Consider the following 26,064-nt stretch of genomic DNA (forward strand, 5'->3'; position numbering starts at 1 on the left):
GTGTGCAACATAACCCATCCATGGGGTATATCCCCTAGTGGGTGTTGGGCACAATATAGTGGAGTCATACCCTAGTAAGTGGGTGTACTAGAGCAGCATGTGGGTCGGATTCCCATCATCTACATCTATACACATCCACAAGGAATCAAAAGTCAGACATGAAAGAGATTCCAGCCGTATCAGAAGTCAAACGTTGGAAGAGACTCCAGCGGTTGATTTGTCTTACCAAGCAACACAAACAAATCAAACGTCGTTAGCCAAATCATCATCATCATCAAGTCTAAAGGATAACACAGACCCATTTGCTTGGGTTTCTCATTACGCGCGAGGACTCCGCGAGATTGAAAGCGCAGAGAGAGCTCTCAGAGAGCGCGCACGCACACAGACGCGGAGGGAAAGAAGTCACCCTAATACCAAACAGTTAATTAGGGAGCAAAGAAGCAGAAAGATTGCGACAACGCTGACCTGGAATTTGCAATCCTTCTTCGAATCAGATCGTTGAAAATTTGAACTTCTTTGAGCCTCTTGTCGCTGCATCGCATTTACAGAATCTGCGCATTGGGTATCTATAGATGCTTTCCAAATTCCAATTTACAGGAGTCATAGAGCAAGAACAGGAAGAACAACGAAGAAGAACTGGTTAAGAAAGAAATAGTTGCAGCTCCAAGAAGGAATCAAGCATTGGTCGTGAGTTTAAAGACGAGGATATAGAGATACAAATACTGAGGGATAAGGAGAAATTGAATTTGTCATGATCTCATGTGTCGAGACCAATCGTAGACGGGATGATCCACAACAGCAGCAGCAACAGCAACGGCATGATGTCTTCGTCGTCGGCGAACGCGCAATCTCCAGGGTTGAAAACCTATTTCAAGACTCCAGAAGGCCGGTATAAGCTCCAGTATGAGAAGACTTACCCAGCCGGTCTCCTTCATTACGCCCACGGCAAAGCTGTTACTCAGGTCTGTTAGCAATTAAGGGTTTTCCACTTTTATGTATTGTTCATGTTTTCAGCTTATAAGTTTTTGAGAAAATTTGGGGAATTCGTATTCGATATCATCTTTTTGATAATCAAATCAAGATGTTGTTTATCCAGGCAACCCTTGCACATCTCAAGGATAAACCCTCACAAGTATCACCTGCCCCGTCTTCTAGCTTGGGCGCCGGGAGCGGTGTGAGATTAGCGGCAGCGAGGTTATTGGGTGCTGGGAACGGCAGCCGTGCACTTAGCTTTGTAGGTGGGAATGGTTCCAGTAAAAGTCTTTCGGGGAGTACTAGGATCGGTTCATTGGGTGGTTCCAGTACCAGTACTTCTTCGATTCTTCCGAATTATGATGGCAAAGGGACTTATTTGATTTTCAATGTGGGCGACACCCTGTTCGTCAGCGACTTCAATTCTCAAGATAAGGTAATTCTTGGCTTCTTCTGGATTTGCACTTTCTTTCCTCTTGTTACTGCTGACCCTCTATCTTAAGAAATAAACCTTTTGACTGTAGGATCCTATCAAAGCTATCCATTTCAGCAATTCAAACCCGGTGTGTCACGCATTTGATCCCGAAGCTAAGGATGGCCATGACTTACTTATTGGATTGAATTCTGGAGATGGTAAATAGTTTTAGCTCTTCATCAAAAAAAAAAAAAAAAAAAAAGAAAGCACAAGAAAGATGAAATAATTATTTGGAAAGAAAAAGAAAAGGACTTACTCTTAAAGATGAAGAGTGTGGACTATTTTACTTCTTGTGGTAGTTAGCTTTATAATCCTATCTTTTTCTGTCTCTGATTTCTGTAGTCTATTCGGTATCACTGAGACAGCAATTGCAAGATGTTGGAAAGAAGATAGTTAATGCCCAACATTACAATAAAGATGGATCCGTTAACAGTGGGTAAGACAAAGTTTATCCTCCTTTTCTTTCTTTATAATCCTCTATATGATGTAGGTAGTGTTTAATTTTGTAAATAATGTTGTCTTCTCCCAATTGTACATTTGTACTTATGGTAATGCTGATGTTACTTTATCCTATAGAATATCCTGTTTTCTTAAGTCTTCTGTCTGTATATTATTCATATTCTTTTTGATGCACTGGCCATGCACTCAACTAAACTCAACTTGCTACACACACACACACACAAAAATTATTTTATAAAGTAAAAAAAGAAAAAAGAAAAAAAATCCCCCTTAACTAAGCCTTTTCCCAGCTTGATGGATTTGGGTCTAGAATCTTTGTCTCGTCATTTTAATTACTTTTTAACTGAGTTAATTTCAACCCAAAAATATTTCATTTCTTGTATAACCACGTCTTTACCAATTCATTCCTGGTCATCAACTGACCATTAAGGTTTTTAATCTATGCTTGATGACAATGTAAAAGCTTATTATATCAACAAGGTAGGCATTGAAATTTAACTCAGCTGAACTCTGCAAACTGCTATCTGAATTAAATCATTGGCTAAATGAAATTATGAATCCTGCTTAGCATCCGTGTTAGTCTGACATGTCAAAATATATCACGTGGGTGCTGGATAGCTTCCATTTCCATGAGGCATGCATGAAGTGGTAGGCATTGGTATGGCTCATAAGTTTAAGAGGCAGACTAACACAGTGAGCCAGTCAACTCTTCCATATGTCATATTAGTTGTTAACCCGAAGGCAGACAATGTCTCTTTTCACTTATTGTCCCAAGGTGATTTTCAGTCCATCTCTTCTGCTTTTAATTTCTCTTTCTACACCTGTAACTCCTTGATGTTACATTCAGTGGCCTTTATTTATGTATGCAGTCTACTTCAAACAGCTTTCCCTCAACTGGTCAGCTGTGGGAGCCACTCTTCCATTACCTTGAATGTGCTCATTTCTTATTTTTGGTGGTTTAGTTTTTCTGCTCATCAATCCAACATATTATCGATACTTTTTTTTTCTTTTATAAATTTTTTAATTGTTTGTTAGGTAATCAGTTTAGTAGGCACTCCTTACCAGCCCTTCATTGGATGGTATATAACTGACCTTGGTTTTTTAATTGGTCTGGTTTGTGTCTTTTGTTGAAAACGCCTGACCAATGTTATTCGATTTTTTTTTTGTTGAAATCACATGATAGAAGAATATGATTAATTTTGCTATTGAGGTTTTGGTGTCTAATTGGTCACTATTTTCATGTTTTTATGCTTTAGTGAAAGACACTGGAGCCTTTTATCTATTTTTCTTTCTGATAGGTGGGTTTTCTATATCGTTTTATGGTTCTCCTTTGATGTTTTGGGTTTGCACCTATAATTTTAATGATTCTAAGCCAAAAAAAAGGGTTCCATGGGAACATTTTATATCCTTAACACCTTGGTTCAAGGATGAGTCTTTTTCTTTTGGTTGGGGTTTTATAAAAAAAAAAAAAAAATCCAATAACATTGGTCAGGCGTTTTCAACAAAAGACACAAACCAGACCAATTAAAAAACCAAGGTCAGTTATATACCATCCTACGGAGGTGGTGCTAGAGAAATTAGATAAAGTCAGAAACTCTAAAGATTGTTATGATAAAGATCACTTAGCCAGAGAGCATCACCAAAGAAGGGGAGTTTGCTGTCCACCACATTCACCAACCAACTCCTGACAAAGAGACCCCATGGCCACCTCTGAGGCAGCCTAGAAGATTCCATTGATAAGGTAGCACCCTTGGACCAATGCTGAGGTCTTAGCGAGATGACAAAAGGAACAAAGCTGCTGTCCATGTCCACTGCAACTGTGATAGAAGAGTTTGATGGTGACCTTAAGGCTAAAACCGTGGAAGACAAGGAGGCTCAAGTCCTTGCAATCAAGGACATAACAATTGATGAAGGTGTCATCACAGAAGGCAGAGGCATGGCCAAATTAGCAACACCGGTTAGAGATGTAATTGATGAGGTACCCACCCCACTGGAGATTCCATGTGCCCTTGACCCTAGTTGAGTCAAGTTAGGTTTCCTTATTAGAGTCCAAGTCCTTTCCCTCCACTTGTAAGACTATAAATAGCCCACCCACCCTACTTCATTGTAAGACAAATTGAATTTGATGAATAAAATTAGAGTTTGGAGGCAAGTAAGGTTGTGGTCTTCTTGGGAGGGCCACCGTGGATTTGAGCGTTCTTCATCTTCAAGTTCAGCCATTCTTCTTCAATTTCAGCGATGAACCTTCAAAGTCCAACCCCAACAGCAGCCTACCTTCAGCTCCAAGTGAGTTTACAACAACCCCAGCCCCTTCCCTATGCATAGCCACCCTCCCAAACCATAAAACTATGACCCTAATGTCCTTTCACCCCTTTTCTAATTTTCTGCAATTTTCGGGCTTTTTCCTAGACCCAAAATTCATGGTCAGAACTTGGCAATCTAACTTTTAGATCACTACCAAACTTTAGGAACATCATCCCCATAACCCTCGTGACCTTCCTTTCCAGTTTCAGCCCGATCAGACCAACCCAAACCCTACTCTAATCCTAACCTTAATTCCACTGAAACTCACAGAACTCCCAAACCCCTCAACCAAACTCTAAACCCTTTTCGGATTAGGATCCCCGCTCCTTCTCCTACACTTGATCCCTGCCCCAGCCTAATCCAAGAATCCCAAACCCTTTAGGACTCTTCAAGCACATCCTAAACCATCTATGACTGACCTAAACTTATTAGACTTAACCTGAAATTACAAAACAGTAAAAACTGCCCCCTCCCCCCCCCTCCCCCAAGCCTAACCGAACCCTATAACAGCATCTCTTAAAGCCCTAACCTGGAAATTCAATTCTGGAATTACATTACAGCACCCACTGAGACCCTAAGACCCTTCTATTCAGCCCTAAAACCCTGAAACCTAATCCTATACTTAATTTCCAGGTCTGAAACCCAGTTACAGCATAGTATTATCCCCTAAAACTTACATTCCTTCAACCTTCAGCCTGGCCAAATCCTTCAGGACCTAACCGTAATCTTTGCCAACCTAAAGAGCTCCTCAATCACAAGTTTCTACAACCTCAGAAGACTGCTGAAACCTCCAACACCTAACCCGAATCTTTGCCAACCTCAAGAACTCCTCAATTACAAGTTTCTACAACCCTAAAAGACTGGTGGTTCACAAAAAGAGGATCCTAGAGTGACCCAATTTTATGGTTTAGTTTCAAATCTCAAACCTTGAAATTTGGGTTTACATCAATCCAATGCCATTACGATGCTTCCCCCAACCTAAATAGCTAACTAATTGCTCCACCCGATGGTCTTCCCCTCCTCGCAAGAAACCTTTCCCAACAAATCTCTATTCCATCCCTCCTTTCTCTCTTCCCCCTTCCCCTAATATGACCTAAAGCTAATCATAAAAACTAACAAACCTCCCTTTCCACATAGGACAGTGTGGAGTGTTGCTCCCAAATAGTGTTTCTCCACCTGATCCAGCCGCTCAAATGTTTGGATGGGCTTGATCCCCTACAACTCCGTTGTCTTTAGGGCACTTTTCACATAGTGTCCTAACAATACTTACACCCCTTCAGTTTCACCTTGCCCCTTAAGGAGAAATTGAACATTCATCCATAAGGTAAGGTAAGGTTCTTACTTACACGACCATGTGAATTCAACATCCTCAAAGACAAACTTCCTAGGAGTTGTCCCCTCCCTGAGGTTCACCATGTCAGCATAAACAGGAAAATTTGTGGTACCATCAACAGTTTGAAACCCTTTGCATCAAGCATGCTCTAGACCCTTTGCATCGAGAATGCTTTAGTTTGCAAAAGCCTCACCTACAGGAAGGAATTGGCATGCCAACCTTGTCTGCATAAGCTCACATTTAGAGAGAGTGCTTGCCTCCCATACTACCAGCTAAGGGACAATTTCGTGCCCAATGCCCAAGATGCCCACCCTTGAAGTAGTCAGATCGTCCTCCACCTCTATCTCCACCCCCATAGTTGCCCCTACCATGGGATGAGTAGCCTTCACTGTAGCCATACCCTTCATCATCACTTCCCCTCTTTGGCTGGGCTTTGTTCACTATAATTATCCAACCTCCAAACTCCCTTCCATGCATAACTTTGATTGCCTTTTCCATTGCCTGATGATCTACAATTGTCATAAATCCAAATCCTCTAGTGTGTCGTAGATCGCTTTCCAATAGGATCTAAGAGTCAACAATTCATCCAAAGGGATTGAATGCTTCTTCAACCTGCCGCTTTGTGGTGTCCAATGATAAACCGCCAACAAAAATACACCATTTCTGACTACCAGACATCCTCTCCAATTTGCAGAGCTCCAAATTCCTGCTATCAATCTCCCCAAAACAATCCCCATGGCCACCACCACCAAACTTAGAACATAAAGAGAATTGGCCACCGCTATCGGAGTCGATGCATGTTCCCTTGCCATCGTGAGCTGCCTCTAGTGGCTCTAGTTCGTTTTTGATCGTGGTAAAGGTGTTTACTCATGCTTGGGAGGTTGAAGATAACGGCTTGTTTGATTTTTGATTTGGTTGGACTGCTGCTGTGGTGAATCCCTGGTTCGAATTGGTCCCTAAGTGGCATTGGTCTAGTTGCATTAGTTGGACATTGGGTCTGGCCTTGGTTCATACATCGATGGGCTGCGCCATCGAGGTTCGTTTGGTTTCTTGATAGCCAAGTTCTGGGCTTCCACGGATTGGGGGAAACCCATCACTTGGCTCAGTGTCAAGGGCCTAGTTAACCCCATTTTTGCCCCAAGGTCATTGTGTCGAGCCCTAAACTTCCCCATATGCCATCCTTCGTTCCCGCCCCTTGCTTTGTAGTTTGTGGTGGTGCCCTACAAGTGCTTTCCAGCGTGAAGAAAGATCCCTTGCCCATTCTTCTTTTCTTGGTTTGATATGGGTTTAGCTTTGTATTGTCTGTGAGTTTTGGCGATTCAGAAGCTACTATACTTTCTCCTCTTGGAGATGTAAGGTCTCAATTCCTCTTTGAACTCTTGGTGAGCCTTTTCTTCTCTCTCTATATGCTGCGCAGGGAACCCTATTTTGGAGTTCATGCTGATACCTGGCCTTGCAAGCCCTTCATGATGGTTTCCGAGTCTGCTAGCCTGCTCTCCATTAGATTCCTTACCTTCCCTGGAGTTGTCGCTGCTTTGATCCAGTTGTTAAGAACCCCAAATCAATCCCTAGACTGCATGGATGAAACCCCTACAATTATCTCTTGGCAGTCGTCATTGGTTTCCTTTACACGCCACTATAGACACACTCACATTTACAATCCTCAGATGCACACATTGCAAATGGAAAGGTAAATGAGGCTTGAAGGAAACTCCAAATGAATTAACAACTGAACACTGAAACTGATGAACATCCAATGCCCATTAGAATGATTCCCCAACCTGAATACCTAACTAATTGCCCAAACCAAGGGTCTTCCCCTCCGTTTGAGCAAGCTTGCCCTGCAAAACTCTATTCAATTCCCACCTTTCTGTTTGCCCCTCTTCCCTAATATAGCCCAAAGCAAATCCTAACCACTAACAAACCCCCCTTTTCACGTAGGGCAGTGTGGGAGTGTGTGCTCCCAAATAGGATTCTACCTCCTGTCCCTATAGCTGACCTGCCCACATGTTTGGATGAGTTTAATCCCCTACAACTACCTTGTTCCTACGGTGCCTTTTCACATTAGTGTCCTAGCAGTTTTTAAATTTGATAGTTCATTTACTTATGATATTTTTCATGAGTAAGAAAATGTGCCTCTTCAAATCCAATAGTAATAGTAGTTAAAAAGGTAAATCCCCCCAAGGTGGTGTATTTATGTTAGAAAAGAGGGGGAAAGGGGATATACACTTGAACCACCATACTCACGTCCTCGGCAGGCATGTTATCCCCTAAATTCTTTGACTGCCTTAGATGCCTTGGATTCCCTTGGCACCATAACAGTTATAGGTGCTGTTGACCACTGTGCATGGGATGGGAATGGCATCCCTTACTTTTAGTTTTCTCCTGCATTCTCTTCTTCTTTTTCCCTAGAAGATTGACCTTTCATATCTCGTTCTTCCCTTACTATAATCTGATTTCTTCCCTTAATGCCATAGTTGCTTTCTTTATCCAGTTCAAGAACTAAGTCCGGGTGGCCACTTGGTTTTTGAGGGACCAATTTGGACCAAGATCTCGATGAGTCAGGATAATTGATTTTCTTTTTCCTTGTAGGAATTCGTTTGGCCATCTTGGTGGGCTTTTGACTGAATATGATCTGAAACTTGGTATACAGCCTATTTTGGGCCTTTTGAATACATTACACTGTTATATTTGTACAACCCATCTCCAAATACGAGCTTGATTTTCAGACCATAGGTTGTAATTACTATGAGTGATTAGAAGCCATTTACTACTGCACACATAATTTAGTAATAGAAAGCAAATCAACTCATGCTTTTGATGTAAAATAACTTCAATAATCACTAGTAAAATGTAAAAATCAACAACCTTGCCACAGTTTACACAAAGTCAGAAATTGTTGGGGTAAGAATGCGTAGGAAAATTGCCCCCCAGACTTTGCTTGTGTGGAAGCTTTTGGCACCAGGTTCGCTCTTTTTTATGCGTTAAATATCAAAGTGTTCGACTATTAATATATCATTCTACTGCTCAAATAGCAAAAACGTGAAACACAATTAGCATGCAAATATTTTGAAAAGAAATAGGTTTGGCAGTAAATGGTTTATCTTGGCTTGGATTTTTTGAAAGCTGACATGTTTTGTTGTAGATGTTGCACGAAGCAAGTGACAACGCCCTTATCCAGCTGATTGGCAAATATTCTATTAAAAACCGAACCAACGGCAGAATTTCTGCATTCTGGGAGCCAAAACCACAGAAGCAATGCCTTTGTCAAGATCTTATTTTTCTTGGCTGAGATTTGGACTATTTATACTACAGATGGGATTGAAATGTTGGTTTTCACTGAGATCAAGATATTGTATTTTTATAACCTGTAGGCCATCTCATCTCGGCCCTCTAAAAACTAAGACATTACCAAGATTTCAAAGTACGCCTTTATGTCAGATCTGATCACAGATGTGATTATTTGATCTACCTGCATTGAAAACCCTATCTAGTGTTCAAATAGCATCAATTGGTATCAAATCCAAACTCGAGTCTATAATGGAGGTTGATCACTATGATTTACTTCTTAGAGATACAACGACAACAACAATAACAATAACCCTTAATTGACATGATTCGGTGAGCCATTTGCTTATATGTTTTCCCCTAGGATTCAGTCTCTCCCAGATTTCCTAGTTTTGGACACCCCAAGGAACTGGTGAATTGTTGTCTGGGGTCTTGATTCTTCTTTTTTGCCCCCTAGTGGGTTTTACCCTCCCTTTCCCCCTTCTCCTTTTACATTCTTCTTTCCCTTTGTGGTCATGGTAATGAATTTCTTTATTCATCAAAAGTAATAATAATAGTAATAAACCTTATCCCAACTAATTAAGGCAGGCTACATGGATCCTTGTCTTCCAATCGACTCTATTTGAGGTCATACTAGATTTAAGGCCTAAGCCATGTATATCCTTTCTCGTCACCTTTCCTGGGCTACCATAAGTTTGCCCCTCGCCCTTCTAATTCCTTCAATTTGGATTAAGTTACTTATCTGTACAAGGGAATTTGGATGCCTTTGTTGAATGTGCTCGTGCCATCTCAGTCGACTTCCTCGTACTTCATCATTTATTAGAGCCACTTGCAAACCAGCTCTATGTGATCATTCCTTACTTTATCCTTCCTAGTTTTGCCACTCATCCATCTTAGCATCCTCATTTCTGCTACCTGAGTTTTTATATGATGCTTCTTAATAGCCTAACACTTTGCACCATGCATCATAGCTGGTTGTACAACAGCCATATAGAATTTTCCATTGAGTTTTAAAGGAATACGCTGATCACACTAAACCCTAGGTGCATCTCCCCACTTCATCCACCCTATTTTACTTCTTTGGGAAACATCATTCTATATATCACCTTCTATACTTGTGGTTGAGTCAAAGCACCTAAAATAATAGCTTTGTGGAATCTCTTTGTCATCAAGTTTTTCACCACCTCATCATCCGTCCAATCATGACCAAATATACTCACTAGATATTTCGTCTTTGTTCTAATAAGTTAAAGCCTTTTGATTACCAAAGTTGCTCTCTATGATTTTAGCTTGGTATTAATCCGTATTTGTATCTTATCTACCAAAACAATGCCATCAACAAAAAGCATACACCGAAGAACCTCATGTTGAATGTCTTTTGTTAGAGATTTTACACATACATTGCAAAAGTAACCTTTTATTTGAATAGGTTTTTGGGAGCTTGTCAATATTAACAACTTAAGAAGTCAGCATGATACAATCTTAAGAAGGCAGATTAGATGTGAAAGAAAAAGGTGACAATGAGAGCAATTGCTTCATCCATCTCAACATTCTCATCCTCCCAGCACATAGCTTATGTATGGGGTGCTTCTTACCTGCCCATTGCTTTGTAACTGGTACATCATAGCCTAACATATGCTACTATAAGATTTTCCTTATGAATTTTTAAGATGTTGAATCATTCATCACTCCAAACAATTTTCTCTACAACATTAATCTAATTTAACTCTTTGGACAATGTCTTCACCATCTTTTGGACAATGGAGCCCAGTCGAACCAAAAGCTATCCCCTTTTACGTATTACCGCCTCCACGAAATTTATCGCATGCTGACCATGGTGATATAATGATGTTGCAGCTGTTGCCTAGGCGTGCCGGTGGAGTATGGGTTGGGTCGAGGTAGTTGTCCTCAGCTGACCGTAGTGATAATGATATTCCAGCTGTTGCCTAGGGGTAGTGGCGGATTTTGGGGTGGATCTAGGCAGTTGTTGTCTTGGTGGTGTTAAATGCCTTGGCCGTATTGATACTTAATGTCATTTATGTCAACTTAAGATATTATTCAAAAACAAGCGAATAACACCATTTTATCCAATAAAGATAGTAAAGAATAAATTTTCACAAGAAAAAAATTTAAAAGTGTTAGTTCAAGAACAACTGGAGTTTCTGAAGTAGCTGGAATTTTAAACTTTCTAATTCTTGGGCTTTTCTCAAATCTAAAAATTCCACAAATCTTAATGTGAAAAAAATTGGTAAAAACCATTGGGAAGATAAAAATTTTCATTTGTTTTGATATATTTAAAAACTATATTTTCATTTAGAGTGATTGTTTGAATATGGGTTGATGGTTTAACCAAAACCTAGATGCGTCAATATAAATCAAATTCAAACAAACTTGAATTTGCTGGAAAACTTGTTTTGTGTTCAATCTAAAACAGAAAGTCTCATGTACTACTTAGAGAACAATAAGAATTCTCTAAATCGAGAGCAGCTTAAATTATTTATAGATAAGATCATATTTTTTAAGAATAGTATGAACCAAATGAGAGTAAGTTTGACAATGACCAAACCCAAGAATAGCATAAATCAATTTTATTCTTTGACTCTTTCAAACTTCAATTTGCTTCTTCATTTCTGCTGTCTTCTAGATCTATATTGATTTTGATGACTTGATGTAGTGTGATATTGTTCTTGGATGACCTTATGTAACCAAATGGCTTAATGTTGAATTTTGATGATTTGAAGCAGCTCAGTGTTGGGGTTTTGATGATATAAGGTATTGTATGTGTAACATGCTAAATAGTGGTAGAAAAGAGGAGTGAAAAATAATACTTGCGTGCATTGGTAGTCTAATTGCTCAGGCACCTGTTCACTGACTTTGGTTGGGTTGCCTCTTCAACTACTGTGCCCATAACTTCAATTGACCCCTTTTTCAGGGTTCTGCTGATTGGGGGGAAAAAAGTGTGTAGAGAAACAAGTGTGAGATAGAGATGGAGAGAGGGAAGCAGAAGTAGGAATCATACCTGGATTCCTTGAAGCCACAGTTCCCCAGACCCTTTTTAAGTCCCAATATCTATTTAATTGGAATTATGCTGGTGATCTTCTCTACTTCAACTGCTTCCACTACCAGAAGGAAAACAACCATCCCTCTGATATTTTACAAATACTCTTTATTATATTGCCCCTTCTTTCAAAGTAGTCATTTCATTCTTTTGTTTACATTATTTTCAAGTGACTTAGATACCCCTTATTCCTCTGGTTATAATGTTTTCTTATCTGTTTCTTTTTTCCTAATTCCAGAATTGTCTTCAACTGTAACTATCTTCTCTCTAATCCACCTTACCCCCAACCCTCCCCACCCCACCCCCCCAAAGAAAAAATGGGGGAAAAAAAGAAAAAGAAATTGTCAATCTTTAATTCCACTTTGCCCTTAAGTTCGTTTTTTGTCTTTAATTATTGTAATCCATATATTATCCTTCTTCAGCCTACCTTTTAAGGTTCCTCTTAGTTAAACACCCTTCCATGGATTCCTTTATGTTTAGGTTTAAAGTTCACCTGTCCAACAGAGAGCTTGCTAATCAGTTTACAGATGGAAGATGATGTAGCATGTTTGTCTCATGATCCGTCATAGAGATGCTATCAAATACCAACCAGATCATTATTGAGATTGTGGACTATCTGTTCATCAAATTCTCTTTTCTTAATATTCTGATGGTGCTTATTGAAAAGTGTCAGACTCTATTGCAGGGGTGTTCACATTGAGTTGATTCATCCATATAATCTTCTATAATGGATGAGACCCCAAAGCTTCATTAGATTCTCTTCAAGTTGCAGACAATGAGCAGACAACCCCAGTTTCTCTGCTTTTGTCTCTACCATTTCAGATAACTCATGATTGGATTTTTCTCAACACTACGGGAGTTGATGCTAGTGCACTACCGTAGACCAATCATACGCATTTTGGGTATCCAAATGTAGATGAACTAGGACCACTATGGGTCTTTAGTTAGTTGAATATGTTAGGATTTTTATTTATTTCTATTTTCGGTATTAGCATAAAACCTTTTATTTTGGTAGCCATGGTGGGAGATCTCGCGACATATCTCAGTTTTTTCATGAACCGAGATGAGATCGAAATCGAGTTCTACGAAATGGGATATCTCGCTTGAGATTTCGTCATATCTCGCCATATCTTGCCCCATATTTCATTGGAACTCTCAATTTTTGCAGGATTTTTTGTGAATTTCAGCTGGATTTTCACTTGCAACTACTCTTAGGCATCTACAACATTAAAGGAAGATCAATCATTCTTTGCTTGCTTATGAACTTATGAGTTAATGACTTGTATAAAACTTCTAATGGTTGTATAATTTTATTATTCTATTCTCGAAAGCCAAGATTGTGATACTCATATGGATGGAATTTTGATGACATTTAAGTTATTTGATGTATTTGATACGCTTGCTTTTCATTTATGTCTTAAAGGTTCTATATTGCATGTTGTATAACCTTGCATTCCCTAATCCTACAACTTTTCGGTTTCACACTATGGGTAGACTTAGAAATCATACTTAGGGTTGTTCTAAATCCAAGGCCACTGGTGTGTTTAAAAGGCCTTAAATAGGCTAAATGCCAAGTTTAAGCCCAACTGGGACCTTAAAACCCATTGAGATGGGCCACCGAGTTGACAAAAAAAAATCACACATCTCGACCGAGATCTCTCCAAGATGGTTGAGATCTCCTATTTTTAGGGTGGCGCAAGCGAGATCTTCTATCATGTTGGTAGCGTAGTTAGGAGATAGATACTAATATCTAGTTCCCTGATTAATTTGAGTTTTTAAATAATAGGAGGTTTTGGTTTTCATGGTTGGTTTCTTTTTTATTATTTAGGTACTCGTAACCATGCGTATGGAACTTTAATCGAAGAATGTAATACTGAAATGTGTGCAGGTGCTTGTGTGGCAAGAGTGACTGCAATCTCATTTCCTCTTCCCTTTCTTCTAATAGGATTTCCCCTCCCTATAACACACACTGCTTCTCGGTTTCCCTTGTACTACTCCATGCTCCGTCTTTTTATTTTTCTTTTTTGTTGGGGGGGGGGTTGTCTCTTCTAATTGTCCAACAATACTCTTTTTTTTTTTTTGGGATGAATTGTCCAACAATACTTGTTAGCAAAATCAATACAAGTTGATTCCATTAGTATGTTTTCAATGCATAATTTATGGTATGTTCTATTATATGGTGGTAAGTACAGCACCAGAAGTCCTCTGTCTCCTTTTGTCTTCCAGTTTTCTTAATTGCCATACGTTTCTGAGCCCTTTCCTTGTTTCTATCTCCCAGTTTTTCTATTCACTCCCCCTATTTTGCTTTAAGCCCCTCAGTGTTTGCCTCTCTATTACTGTATATCTCCTCCCTCCATCTCGTTGATCTCTCAACTACCCCCACAATTAGGAAAAACTTATTTAATCTAAAACTAATAATTATGTTCTGTTAACTCACCGATTTCCTCAATCAGGTTGCTGATCTAATAGGATTAGTGGGCCACTGAGTGAGTTGATTTTTTGAGTTCTTAAACCGTGGCAGATCAGAGCTACAATGAGTCAAAAGGGTGTGTTAATATTTTTCTTCTCGTTTTTGTTAATAATTATCTTAGTTAACTCACCGATTTCCTCAATCAGGTAGCTGATCTAATAGGATTAGTAGGCCACTGAGTGAGTTTGTTTTTTGAGTTCTTAAACTGTGGCAGATCAGAGCTACAACGAGTCAAAAGGGTGTATTAATATTTTTCTTCTTCGTCTTTGTCTTCACAGTTGTGTTCGGATATCCTACTGCTGGATGTATATTTTACATGTATCCACACCTCTACCCATATCCATGTTCTACTGTGTAGCATCAACTGGTGGGAAGCTCATTAAGTGCTGTGCCCAAGTTAAGAGAGGATCTACCATACTGGTGAGTCCATAGAAAATAATCTTAACCTTAACTAATCAAACTACTATTGAGACTTAGCAGTAAACCTACAAGATTCAGCCCTTACAGTAAACCAGTAGAACGTAACCTAAACCTTAACCAAAATGCTGACTTTCACATCCGAATTCCCAACCACATTTTTTTTTAACAATCTAGTTGATCACAGAAAATCATCAAAAAGAAGCAGTAGTATACAACGGAGTGCAAATTATATGAGGTAGGAGTATTGGCCATACCTCTGAATTCAGTTATTGACTCTTCGTAATCTATTTCTGTTTCCTCAAAATTGTGCTCATAGTCTAAAATACTGTCTTTCAAATGCTAGCATAATTTAAGTCTCTACCCTTGAAAATTTGTGCTCCAAGTATCACCTTGTTATAAAGTCAAGCTATTCAATTATCACGTTGTTGTTTAGCTCATGAAATTTTAATGATATCTTTTTCTCCTGCTGTTTTAACTTGATTTTAGTGACTAGTCTTATGATGAAACCGGCTTGCTCTTTGTCAACAGTCGATGCACTAGTATCACATGGGTACCTGAAGGTGATGGTGCTTTTGTTGTTGCTCATGCTGATGGGAACTTATATGTTTATGAAAAGGTACTTCCTTACTTTCACTTTGAACTATTGTGCTTATATCTGCCTTCAGATAATTTGTGATGCTCCATTTACTGAATAATTTGTATAATGATTTACTTGATTTTTTTTTTCATTTGCCCTAGAGTAAGGATGGCGCTGGAGATTCTTCATTTCCTGTTATCAAGGATCAAACTCAATTTTCTGTTGCACATGCACGATCCAGTAAGGTAATTCTTTCTGGAATACCTTATCTGATCTGGGCTATATTTTCATTAAATGGTACATTCCATCCTCTGTTTCTTCCAGTCAGATGTTCAAAATTTCAGATAACCAAGTGATCTGCATCCTCTATTTCACTCTTTGAATTCTTTTTCCTCCCAGTTTCTTTTAAATTTAAAAAAAGATGGTTACTTTAGTAGAGAACCAAAAGGAAGTTTCAGTTTCATTCCCCAGACTGTTAGAAAACAGACTTAGCCCTTTTTCCTTGCTTTTATATTTGGATCTCTGTAGTGCTATCATAGCTTAGATCTACTCCACTTCTCTCATAGGGATAAATTTTCTATTCATAGTTTCAACAGGCTTATTATTATTATTTTTTAAGTTGCAAATTTGATATTAAGGCAAAGAATGAAAATTTTGAAAACCAGGGCTTCTGTTTTTAATATTCCTGACAAATGTTGACTGATTTATTCTACCACAACAATTCAGAGATCAAAAGAGAAAGGAGTGGACACTGATGATTTTAAATTGGAGAATGTACATTTTACTTAGTTCCATGTATGCATCTTATCTATCAACATTATATAGTTGAGATTTGTTTTCTTCTGGCTTACAGGTTCAGTATTGATTGATCATTGTCCACAGTAATGCCTAAATTGTGTTAAAAGAATATCTTAAGGTCTAGCGTTTGAGGGTGACATAGGGCACACAGAATTTGAAAAGAAGGTACAAGTAGAAGAACAAAAAGATTTTACAGATACACACCAAATAGCAAGAACCTTAAACTATTCTTTAGAGTGTTTTAGAGTATTTCTTGTGTAAGCCAGTTCTATTCTGTTGAAGGAGCATTTCTTCTTCTTCTTTTTCTCTTTCTTTTTATGTTTTATTTCCCCCCTTGGGGGGAGTTTATCAATCCTCTAAACAATTTATTGCTTCAAGCAAATACCTGTTGCACCTTTTTTATAGCTCATTTCAATTCCTCTACACTAATATGTGTCTATGCTACCCAGTCATTGTAGAGAGCATCAATCCTTTGGTAATTAATACTTATAGTTTCCCTTACTCTTTTTAAGACCCTTGTAATCTTTTGTAGTACCTTAGTTTTTGAACCCACACCCACAGCCCCCCATCTGTCACACCTTTTGCTTCCAATATTCCATCTTTGATGAAGGTTTACATCTTATGAGTATTTAGTCTCTTCATTTTTGTTAACCATTGTATGAGTTAACTCTGTTGGCTCCCCCCCCCCCCCCAAAAAAAAAAAAAAAAAAACCACACTGTTTTCTATAATAATTAACTAGTCCTTGACGCCGGTCTTGATTGGGTCTTTAGTTTGTATCTTCTAAGTGAAACATATGCGTCCAGTGTTGGGTAAAGGTGCAAAACTTGTACTTATTTCTCATATATTACCACAAATATGACACTTTGTCTCTAGATGACTCATTAAATTTATTTATTCTTGTTTGTGAGGTGGCACCCCTTTTTTCCTGACCCTATCCACTTTCAAAATCCTACCAAATGGGTGGCACGTTGGCACTGTTCATGGAAAAGTTACTTTTTAGCCTTTCTCTCCCCTCCTTCCATTTCCTTTTTTTCCCATATAATCCCATCCCATCTCCATCTCCCACCAATTCCCACTTTGCTGCAAATTGCGTATTCCACAATTTCATTCCCATCATGTTTGCACCGTAAGAGATGAAGTACAAGATGAAAAGATGAAACTAAGAGGGAATAGGCACAACCTAAGAAGTTAGAAAGATCACTACTAGATGGAGTTGGAAACATGGATCCTTGCCCTCCAATAAGCTATTGAACTAATCTTTTGGACATATCTGTGATGAATGATGATGTAGCCTAAGATTAGAGGACCAATGCTGTGGGATCTGTTACAGGCCGAATTTGAATATAGGATTAGGTTTAGGGTTACAGATTTGGGGAAAGTGGGGAATTCGGGTTTTTAATATGAATTGGGGCTTGAGGCTTGGTTCAAATTTCAAGGGGTTGGAAGGCTGTTTTCAATCCAAAATCAGAGAGAAAAAAAGGCCGGAAGCATGGATTGTGATGGGGGTAATGTTTGTGCTTGCTGGAATTTTAGGGTTCTAAGGGTAATAGAGGCTATAAAGAGGATCGAGTCTTAGTACTGTATGGTAGCTGATGTTCTCAAGATATGGTTGAATTTGGATGGTTAGAACTGCTGGAAGTTAAGAGTTGTAGGTCGTAGGGTATTAGAGGGAATTTATGATTTGATGGATCTTTTGGTTAGGGCTGTAAGAAAGATCTAGTAGGTTGTATGTAGAGTTAATCTTTGGATGGAGTTACCAACAAACTGATGAGATGGAGTTACCAACAAACTGATGATTGTATGGTCTGCAATTTAAGACTGACTGGTTAAGGCTTAGGGAAATTTGAATTCTGTAAAATGGGGTTTCTTTGGTTTTAATGGAGGGATAAAGGGGCTTTTTGGATCAAACGTACAGAAGGTCAGGGGGTGGCTCGATGGAGATTTGAGCCTGTTTTAATTGGGGTGGGGTATTTGTCTGGTAAGCTTTGGAATCAGTCAGGGCTTGAAAAAAAACTAGAAAATTAAAGGGAAAGCTGGGGTTGGGGTTTGGAGGTTTAGATCCTGTTAAGAGAACCCCCTAATGTCACTGATCTTCAATGGCTTGATCAGAATACTTGTGGAGAAGATGAATCATCAACTTGAATTGAATGGGAGCTTATGTAGAATCTCCAGGCTTCTCACTGTCAAGGGGTTGACTGATTATGCAGTCTGAACAGGAACTTGGGCTTCAAACACCAAGAGGCTAACCAGCTTAGTAGACTCTAAGCACTAACAGAAGGGGATCAATCTCACACTGGAGAAGAAGGCAATGGCAGCAACAATTTACAACCCAAAATTTAATTTTCAAAGTTTGGTCTACACTTCCCACAATAGGTGTATTAATAATTTTTTTTCTGGATTCCCGCCCCCCGGGGGGGGGGGAGGATGTGGGGGCTTAGAGCAAATTATGAAAGTTCAACTGTGCGAAAAGGAATTAGTGCAGAAATAAAGCACAGTTCCTTTCAGAAATCATGGGGGATGTGGTAATTGATTACCTCTAAAAGTTACTGTTAACTCTCAGCTTAAATTGGATCTGGACTTGAATAAGATTGAGCATAATTCTATCAAACTAACCAAGAAACTCTAAAAGAAAGCTATTGAAATTTCTGTACTTGATAATAGTTTAGAATCTTGTTGAGATCTCAATAGTCTTAATGAATATTGTCTTGGCTGTCTAGCTATGACTAAAAAACCTACTTGTGACAACTCGACACTGGAAGCTTCAATTATACTCTTTTTGCCAGCACAAAGAAATCTCAGTGAATCAAGACAAGATGTAATATGAAACACATGAATATCATAGCCCTGCTAGATCTTGAGATTTTTCAAAAATTTCTCAAGATCTTGATATTTTGGGTCAAAATGCCTCCCAAAAATAAAAGCCAAAACTTATACCATGACTTAGAAATTTTGACATTTTGGGCCCAAACTTGCTCTGCAGCCCCATTATGACCAAACAGACTTGATCAGCACCCACTGCTCTATCTATTCCCCTAAATGCTAATCACCATCTCCATGTGCAACCCCTGCAACTCACCATTGCTCTGGTTCCCTTGCTTGCGTACATTACTAGCCCAGGTCTGTGTGCAACACCCACTGAAACTCACTCTTCCCTGACCCTGTGCTCCATCTCGCTGCTACCTGCCTGCAATTTACCTTCTGAAACCCATTTCTGCATCTTCTTCGGATGTAATTTTGATTTGTCCATGTTAAAAGTGTTATCAAGTGAAATTACATGGTACCCATCTTTGGAGCTGTTGTAAGATGCATGCTTTTAAGTCTGGCATGAAACAGATTAGAGGCAGTTTCAATTTAAATTTTCGGAACTGGAAGAACTCTTCGCCTATTTCACAATTTAATGTAACTGGATTTCATTTTCCCATAAATAATGATTAAAAGATCAATCCAGACACCTCTTTTATAGCCTCAAGAAGTCAAAATAAAAACCACACGAAAACAGGCTTGATTGATCATGGGTTAAAGTCAAAAGCAGGTGTCAGGCTGTGTACATTGTGACCCTCCCAAGACTCTGGAATGCCCAGAGCTTCATGTATTGAGTACCCCTGATGTGAACCAGAACCCAGGGTTTGGTTGCTTGAGGTAATGCGCTAGGTCTAGGTCCACTCCAGGGTCCTCTTCCTGAGAATCAGCAGTCTTCAAAGGCTGTAATACCCTACTGTTGAGGGAATAAGCTGTTTATGGTGATTCTAGGGTTGAGAATGGGGTAGGGCTAGGTTCAGCTACGGCTGGACATTAGGGATAATGGACTTTGAACCTTGAACCTTGCTGTCTCGTTAAATTCAGAATTGAAATTTTAAGTTAGGGTTTCGAGTTCTAGGGTTTGGTAGGAACTGGGGTTTTTTAATGGGATGCTTAGGTCTAGGGTTATAGTTAAGGTCTAGGAGAGGTTGGGGAAGGTAATCCTAAAGGAGTTAGGGTTTCTAGGGTTTTCAGGAATCTAGGGCAGCAAAGAAATCAGGGTTTTATAAATGGGTTTGGTTGGGCCGATCAGGCTGTAACTAAGAGGGAAGGTCACTGGTTGGGGGGATGAGGTTCCTAAAGTTTGGGACAGATTTAACAGTTAGATTGTTGTAGATCTGATCTTGAAATTTAGGTCTTAGAGAAAATCCAAAAATCCCAGAAAATTCCCAAAAAAAATAGAGAAGAGGGTGATATCGGCATTACGGTAATGGTGTTAGGATTTTGGGGGATGAGGAAGGAAAAACAGGGAAGGGGTTGGGGTCTTGTACTTGGAAGTAGATGGAAGCTTGAATACTAGAAATTCTGCAAGTTCCCTCCAAGGGAACCCACAACTCCAAACTCTTTGTTCCTTCAATTTTCAATTTCATTCAATAAATATCATCTGATTGTTACATTGTAGAGAGGCTTATTTATAACCTTTAGAAGGAACTCACACGGACTCTTAACTTGGAAAACAATTGAAACTAGAACTCCTATTTGACTAAAGGCTCTTACTCACACAAGGAACCGTCATATCACACTCTACAAGAGTTCAAATTGGATCTTAAGAATAGATATGGGATCCTTGCAAGAAGTAGGACAAAACTAGAGGACTCCACAGCCTAGGAATCCTACCATAACAAGGAAACTTTAACTTAACAAATATGGACTCAAATTAAAAAACAATAGTAGATCTAGGTCCCACAAACATAATGGACCCAACTAAACCTAATTTGGACTCAACAAAGAAGCGTAAAATTATTATTATAATACCCCCTATACTTGGACAGATTTGCCTAGATTGGTTGTAGTGCCGTAGTATACTGGTAAACCCCTTGGGCTTTCATTAGGTGTTCCTGGATCTGGTATGCATCAACACCCTTGTTTATTAGGGTATAACATAAATATTGGATTCACCTTTTTCTAAATGTCCTCTGTTGTTGAACTTTGGAAATAAATATATCCATGGGCCTTTGTCCAGAAAATGTTGGATGCTTATTATTTGGAAAATGATAGTCATTTTGTGATTCACTTGCAGAGCAACCTTAACATAGTTATTTTGTGATTCACTTGCAGAGCAACCCAGTGGCCAGATGGCATATCTGCCAAGGTTCAATTAATAGTATAGCTTTCTCAGCAGATGGGGCATATTTGGCTACTGTTGGAAGAGATGGTTAGCACATCAACGAGCAGTACCCTTAGGTTTCATTGCCAAGTTACTGCTACATGTTTAAATTCTGATAAACAGATTAGTGTTGATTTTGTAGCATGCTAAGATGAAGAGCCATTTGCAGGTTATTTACGAGTATTTGACTATTCAAAAGAACAGTTGATATGCGGTGGGAAAAGCTATTATGGTGCTCTACTATGCTGTGCTTGGAGGTACTATGCTTTCATTGTCTTCTGATAGTGTCTTGGTCATGCATTCAACATCTGCTGATCTTTTTTTTTTTCCCTTTTTTTCCAATATTTCAGTTCTTTTATCATTCTGATTTAATGACAAAGAGATTGCTGTAATTGATTTCAATTTGCTATTTCTTAGTATGGATGGAAAGTACATTCTGACTGGAGGTGAGGATGATCTAGTACAAGTTTGGAGCATGGAAGATCGAAAAGTCGTGGCATGGGGTGAGGGGCATGGCTCGTGGGTAAGCTATCGTTCTTATACTTGTTGTTCTTTTGTTTTTAGGATCATCTCATTTTGGACTTGGTTTCTGGCAGGTTAGTGGAGTTGCTTTTGACTCTTACTGGTCAGCACCTGCTTCAGATGGTGCAGGCGAAAATGTCATGTACCGTTTTGGTTCTGTTGGTCAGGTGTGCTGTTTTTCTCTGTTGAATTTTCTTTTCAGGAAGCCAAGTGCTTGGGTGATGATTTAATTAAGCACTGAACCTGTATATGCTATGTAATAACATCAGCACCTTAGAAAATCAAATGAAAGAGAGGGAGAAAAGAGAAGGTGATGAAAACTGAAGGAAAGAGAAGACTGGGTGATAGAATATGAGTATGCTTTTACACACATCAGTCTAACTTTACATTAAAGCTAGAACAGTATTAAAATTGAATAGAACTTTTATCTAGCTAAAATTAAAGCATTATGGAAACTGAGAATTACTTACAGTGGGAACAGGAAATGGTAAGAATCTTTTTGCTATTTAGCTTAGAAAATGATCTAATAGCATAGAGTTTCATGGACAACACTACAGGATTATATTTGAAATATAAACACTCATCTAACTAATGGAAAGTGTAATTACAGTTAGTAACTTAGAACTACATTCAAGTAGTACAGGAACAGTTAGAGTCTAACCTAAATTACTTTGCTGAGAATATAACCAAGAGTCATGCACTCTAAAAGGTACACCTCAAGCTGGAGTGTATATGTCTGCCATAGGTAGCTTGGAAGTTGGAAAAACAATTAAGAAATGCAAGTTAAAACAGTATTTGTTTCACCAAATTGATTGCCCAAGTTGACGATGGAGTTGAAATAATACTTTGCAAATTTGCGTTTCAAAATGCTTAATCCTCATGAATAACTGGATTGTTGGCAGTGTAAATTGTAGTTTGATAATCACAATACATCTTCGTTGGTCTAGGAGCTAAAAACCCCAATCCTTGTGGGAGAGAGTCCAGCCACGTTAAAACTGCAGTATGAGTCGCAATTCTGCATCAGTTTCTGCACTCAACCTTACACACTAACCTGCTTCCTACTACTTCAAGAAACAAGATTGCAAGCCAGAAAATTTTAAATATCCAGTTGTCAATTGATTATCATTGGCAACTCAACCCAACAAGTATCAGGATCTATTATTCAACGACAGAGAAGGTAAACGCTTAGTTCGACCTTCCAACCTTGCTGAGGATCATGAGATTGACGATTTCGTACGAATCGTAACTCCAGGTGACCTGATGGCGATCATCACTTCCAAAGAGAAGCAAGATGTGCCTGTTGACCTGCAACATGGATCAGGTGACCATGATGACAGTCGATATGTTCTTTGCCAGGAACCCCTATTAACTTACCTTAGAATGTGACAAGCAGCATCCTTGTGAAAATGTTTATGACTCTCTTGGCTTATTGATGTAGGAAAGTTTTGAAAGCTTCAAATTATCCCAGCAAACCCATAAATCAGGAAATGAGTCACACTGGAGAAAAGAAATTAAAGAAATTCATAGGCTGTGAGAGGGTGATGGAAGAGAGTATGAATCGAACAGAGGAAATTCAGATTGTAGAAAGAATTTTAACAACTGTGAATAGGACAGGCATAGAGGTTAGGTCTGAAACAAATGGTTAATTCCAAAATCCTTTTTCAACCAGCAGCTTTAGGTCTTCCACAGAATTTCTTTAATTGGCTGGAGCTGCAGAATCTCTAATGAGAGGTTGACTGATAGGTTGTAGATGGTTTCAAGAAACCAGGAAATTAGGTTGGATGGTCCTCTAACAGGAGGGAACCTGATCAGGAAAATGCAAGGGAGTTGATGGTTGTATTGACATGCAAACAGCAGCGCTGCTTTTTAGGCAAAATTTGTGGATCCTTGGCCCTCCTGTGTAGTAGAAGAGAGCAGCAATGGTCCAAAAAAAAGTTTCCCAAATCAGGAAGTTTCAGTTTGTTCCTCTACTTGGAATGCAAGAAAATTAATTTCTTAACTGACATGAACTAATTGTTGACAATTACTAAGTAAGAAATTAGAAAGTAAGCAACTTCAACTAGACCACCAAACTGGATCACAACAACCGAAGACCAGAACTCGTGGCTTCTTTGGCGGCAGATGAGAATATGGCTGCTTGTGCAAGCAGTAGCTTTCTTCTTCCTTAAATACTCTTCAGGATCTGCATTGCTTATTGATGTAGAGGGCTGACAGAGCCCATACCCCTAACTCCCCCCCCACCCTCCTATCATTCTTCTCCTTTCTACGCTACTCAATCAACTTTGTTGTGCTGTCTTTGTGGCTGCAATTAACCATTGTGAGGTATACGTCGAGGACCAGAATCAAACCATTGCCAATTCCTCAGCAGTTGCTGCTGTAACACACCTAGAGGAAGGTTGTTTGAAGAACCTTGTGACTTCCTGTTCCTGCTTTTGGACCTTGCAGCAGTTTCAGGCCTGCATAATTCTTCATCTGACCATCAGAAAGGCTGCTGGGTTTTGGAGCACAAATAACCTGGACAAGGACCTACTACTATCAATCCTGACTTGGGAGTTCAAAACTCTCTCTTGTTTGCGAGATCTCCATTTCTAATTTACTGGTCGTAATTCTGAGCAACCCTTAGTTGGAATTGATTTGAGTTCTGGAGGGTTTTCTACTACTCGTTTGACCTTCATTTGATCTCAGTTTCATCCTCTACTGGTGGCTGGGTTGTTTATCGAGCAACTTCTATTTCTGAGCCAAATGTTCTATTTTCAAAGGCCAAGTCAGATCTCCACGTCTGACCATCATAGTTGAACTAGATTTTGGCATTCCCACTACCGACACACACTACTGTAATCTTATTGCCATATGGTGAAGATCTCAGCCCTTTGAATCATTCTAATTTGTTCATTCTGTGAAGGCTATGATGTATTGGTCTCAGTTCCCAAATTTTGTTTCTGGTTTTTTACATGGATTATTCCAGTAATAACATTATTGATACTGTTTCATACATTTCCTATGCAGGACACACAATTGCTTCTGTGGGACCTGGCAATGGATGAAATTGTGGTTCCTTTGCGCCGAGTTCCACCTGGTGGATCCCCGACCTTTAGTGCTGGAAGCCAATCAGCTCATTGGGATAGCATTTGCCCAGTGGGTACTCTCCAGCCTGCTCCAAGCATTCGAGATGTGCCCAAGCTCTCTCCCGTAGTGACCCATCGTGTGCATGTGGAACCCCTTTCAGGGTTGTTATTTACTCAAGAGTCTGTTGTCACCGTTTGCCGAGAAGGACATATAAAAATCTGGATGAGACCTGGAACTGCAGAAAGTCAGTCAAGCAACTCAGAGAATGTGCTAACTTCCAGTTCAAAAGAGAAGCTACCATTGTCAGCTAAAGTAGGCAATGCATGTTACAAGCAATAACAGTATACGAAATTGTCATGCAAAGTTGAATTTTTTTTTTTATCCTTCTCTATTTTTGCAGGATTGCATCTCCATTGGTAATACGACTATTTAGTGTATTGCCCACTAATGAGTGCTCTTGAATTAAGCAGGTTGTAAAATTAAAGGTCATTGGGTTCATTAGCCGATGTTGCTTGCAATGAGATGAAGAACCAAGCTCCATTGTATATTTTCTAAGGATAAAGTACCGGCAGTGAGATAAAAGGAGAGTAGGGGGGAGGAGCTTGTTGATGTTGTAAGGAAAGAATGCGTGCTATATACTAAAGCCATCAATTGCTTTAATATTTCTAGCAACTGAGAAATAATCAAAATTGATCTTGTGCAATTTATTTCGTTTGGTTTAATTAACCTTTATCCTCATCAATTATCACTGTGAATATTGGAAAATGGGGTTTTCAAGCGTCCATGTCCATCAAAGTCTAGATCTAAGGCCATTGAGGTAGCCAAGGAATAATATGAGAAAAAGACTAAAAAATTTCCACATCAATGAAATCCTTTGGGAATTTCGAGTGACCAAGAATTTTTTCCGTGTTCTGAAATAGAGAATCTCATGTCTTCTGCAGATGAGCGAAAGAAAGCTATATGTTCTCCAGTGAAGTAGAAAAGACAGTCTCTCTCATAAAAAGGCCTCAAGCCTCTTCGAGCAATGGTGGATTTTGAAGGTTTGGCTGCAAGAAGCTACCCCGGCTTCACCTAGTGATGAATCTCAGTTTCTACCTGCAATTAAATGAAGAAAGAAACCTGCTTGTTCAAGGCTGGCGGAGGCATCCAAGGATCTTTCTATATGCCAATTGAAGAATTAGTTCCGACCTTCACAA

At 39.2% G+C, this 26,064-nt stretch overlaps 1 protein-coding gene across 1 annotated transcript; it reads left to right on the plus strand.

Moving 5' to 3' along the window:
* The first annotated feature begins 309 nt into the window (after positions 1 to 309).
* LOC149021980 (uncharacterized) lies at positions 310 to 25,792 on the plus strand. Its single transcript, XM_089150188.1, has 11 exons — positions 310 to 962; positions 1,097 to 1,408; positions 1,497 to 1,605; positions 1,790 to 1,883; positions 15,308 to 15,395; positions 15,518 to 15,601; positions 21,232 to 21,328; positions 21,450 to 21,537; positions 21,698 to 21,803; positions 21,877 to 21,969; positions 24,809 to 25,792. The coding sequence occupies exons 1-11, from the start codon at positions 786 to 788 to the stop codon at positions 25,205 to 25,207; spliced, it is 1,647 nt and encodes a 548-aa protein (XP_089006314.1). The 5' UTR covers positions 310 to 785; the 3' UTR covers positions 25,208 to 25,792.
* Positions 25,793 to 26,064: the final 272 nt, after the last annotated feature.

Source organism: Hakea prostrata, chromosome 3 (genome assembly GCF_041222555.1).
Source record: "Hakea prostrata isolate BN-2017 chromosome 3, UWA_Hpros_2, whole genome shotgun sequence".
Taxonomy (NCBI): Eukaryota; Viridiplantae; Streptophyta; class Magnoliopsida; order Proteales; family Proteaceae; genus Hakea; species Hakea prostrata.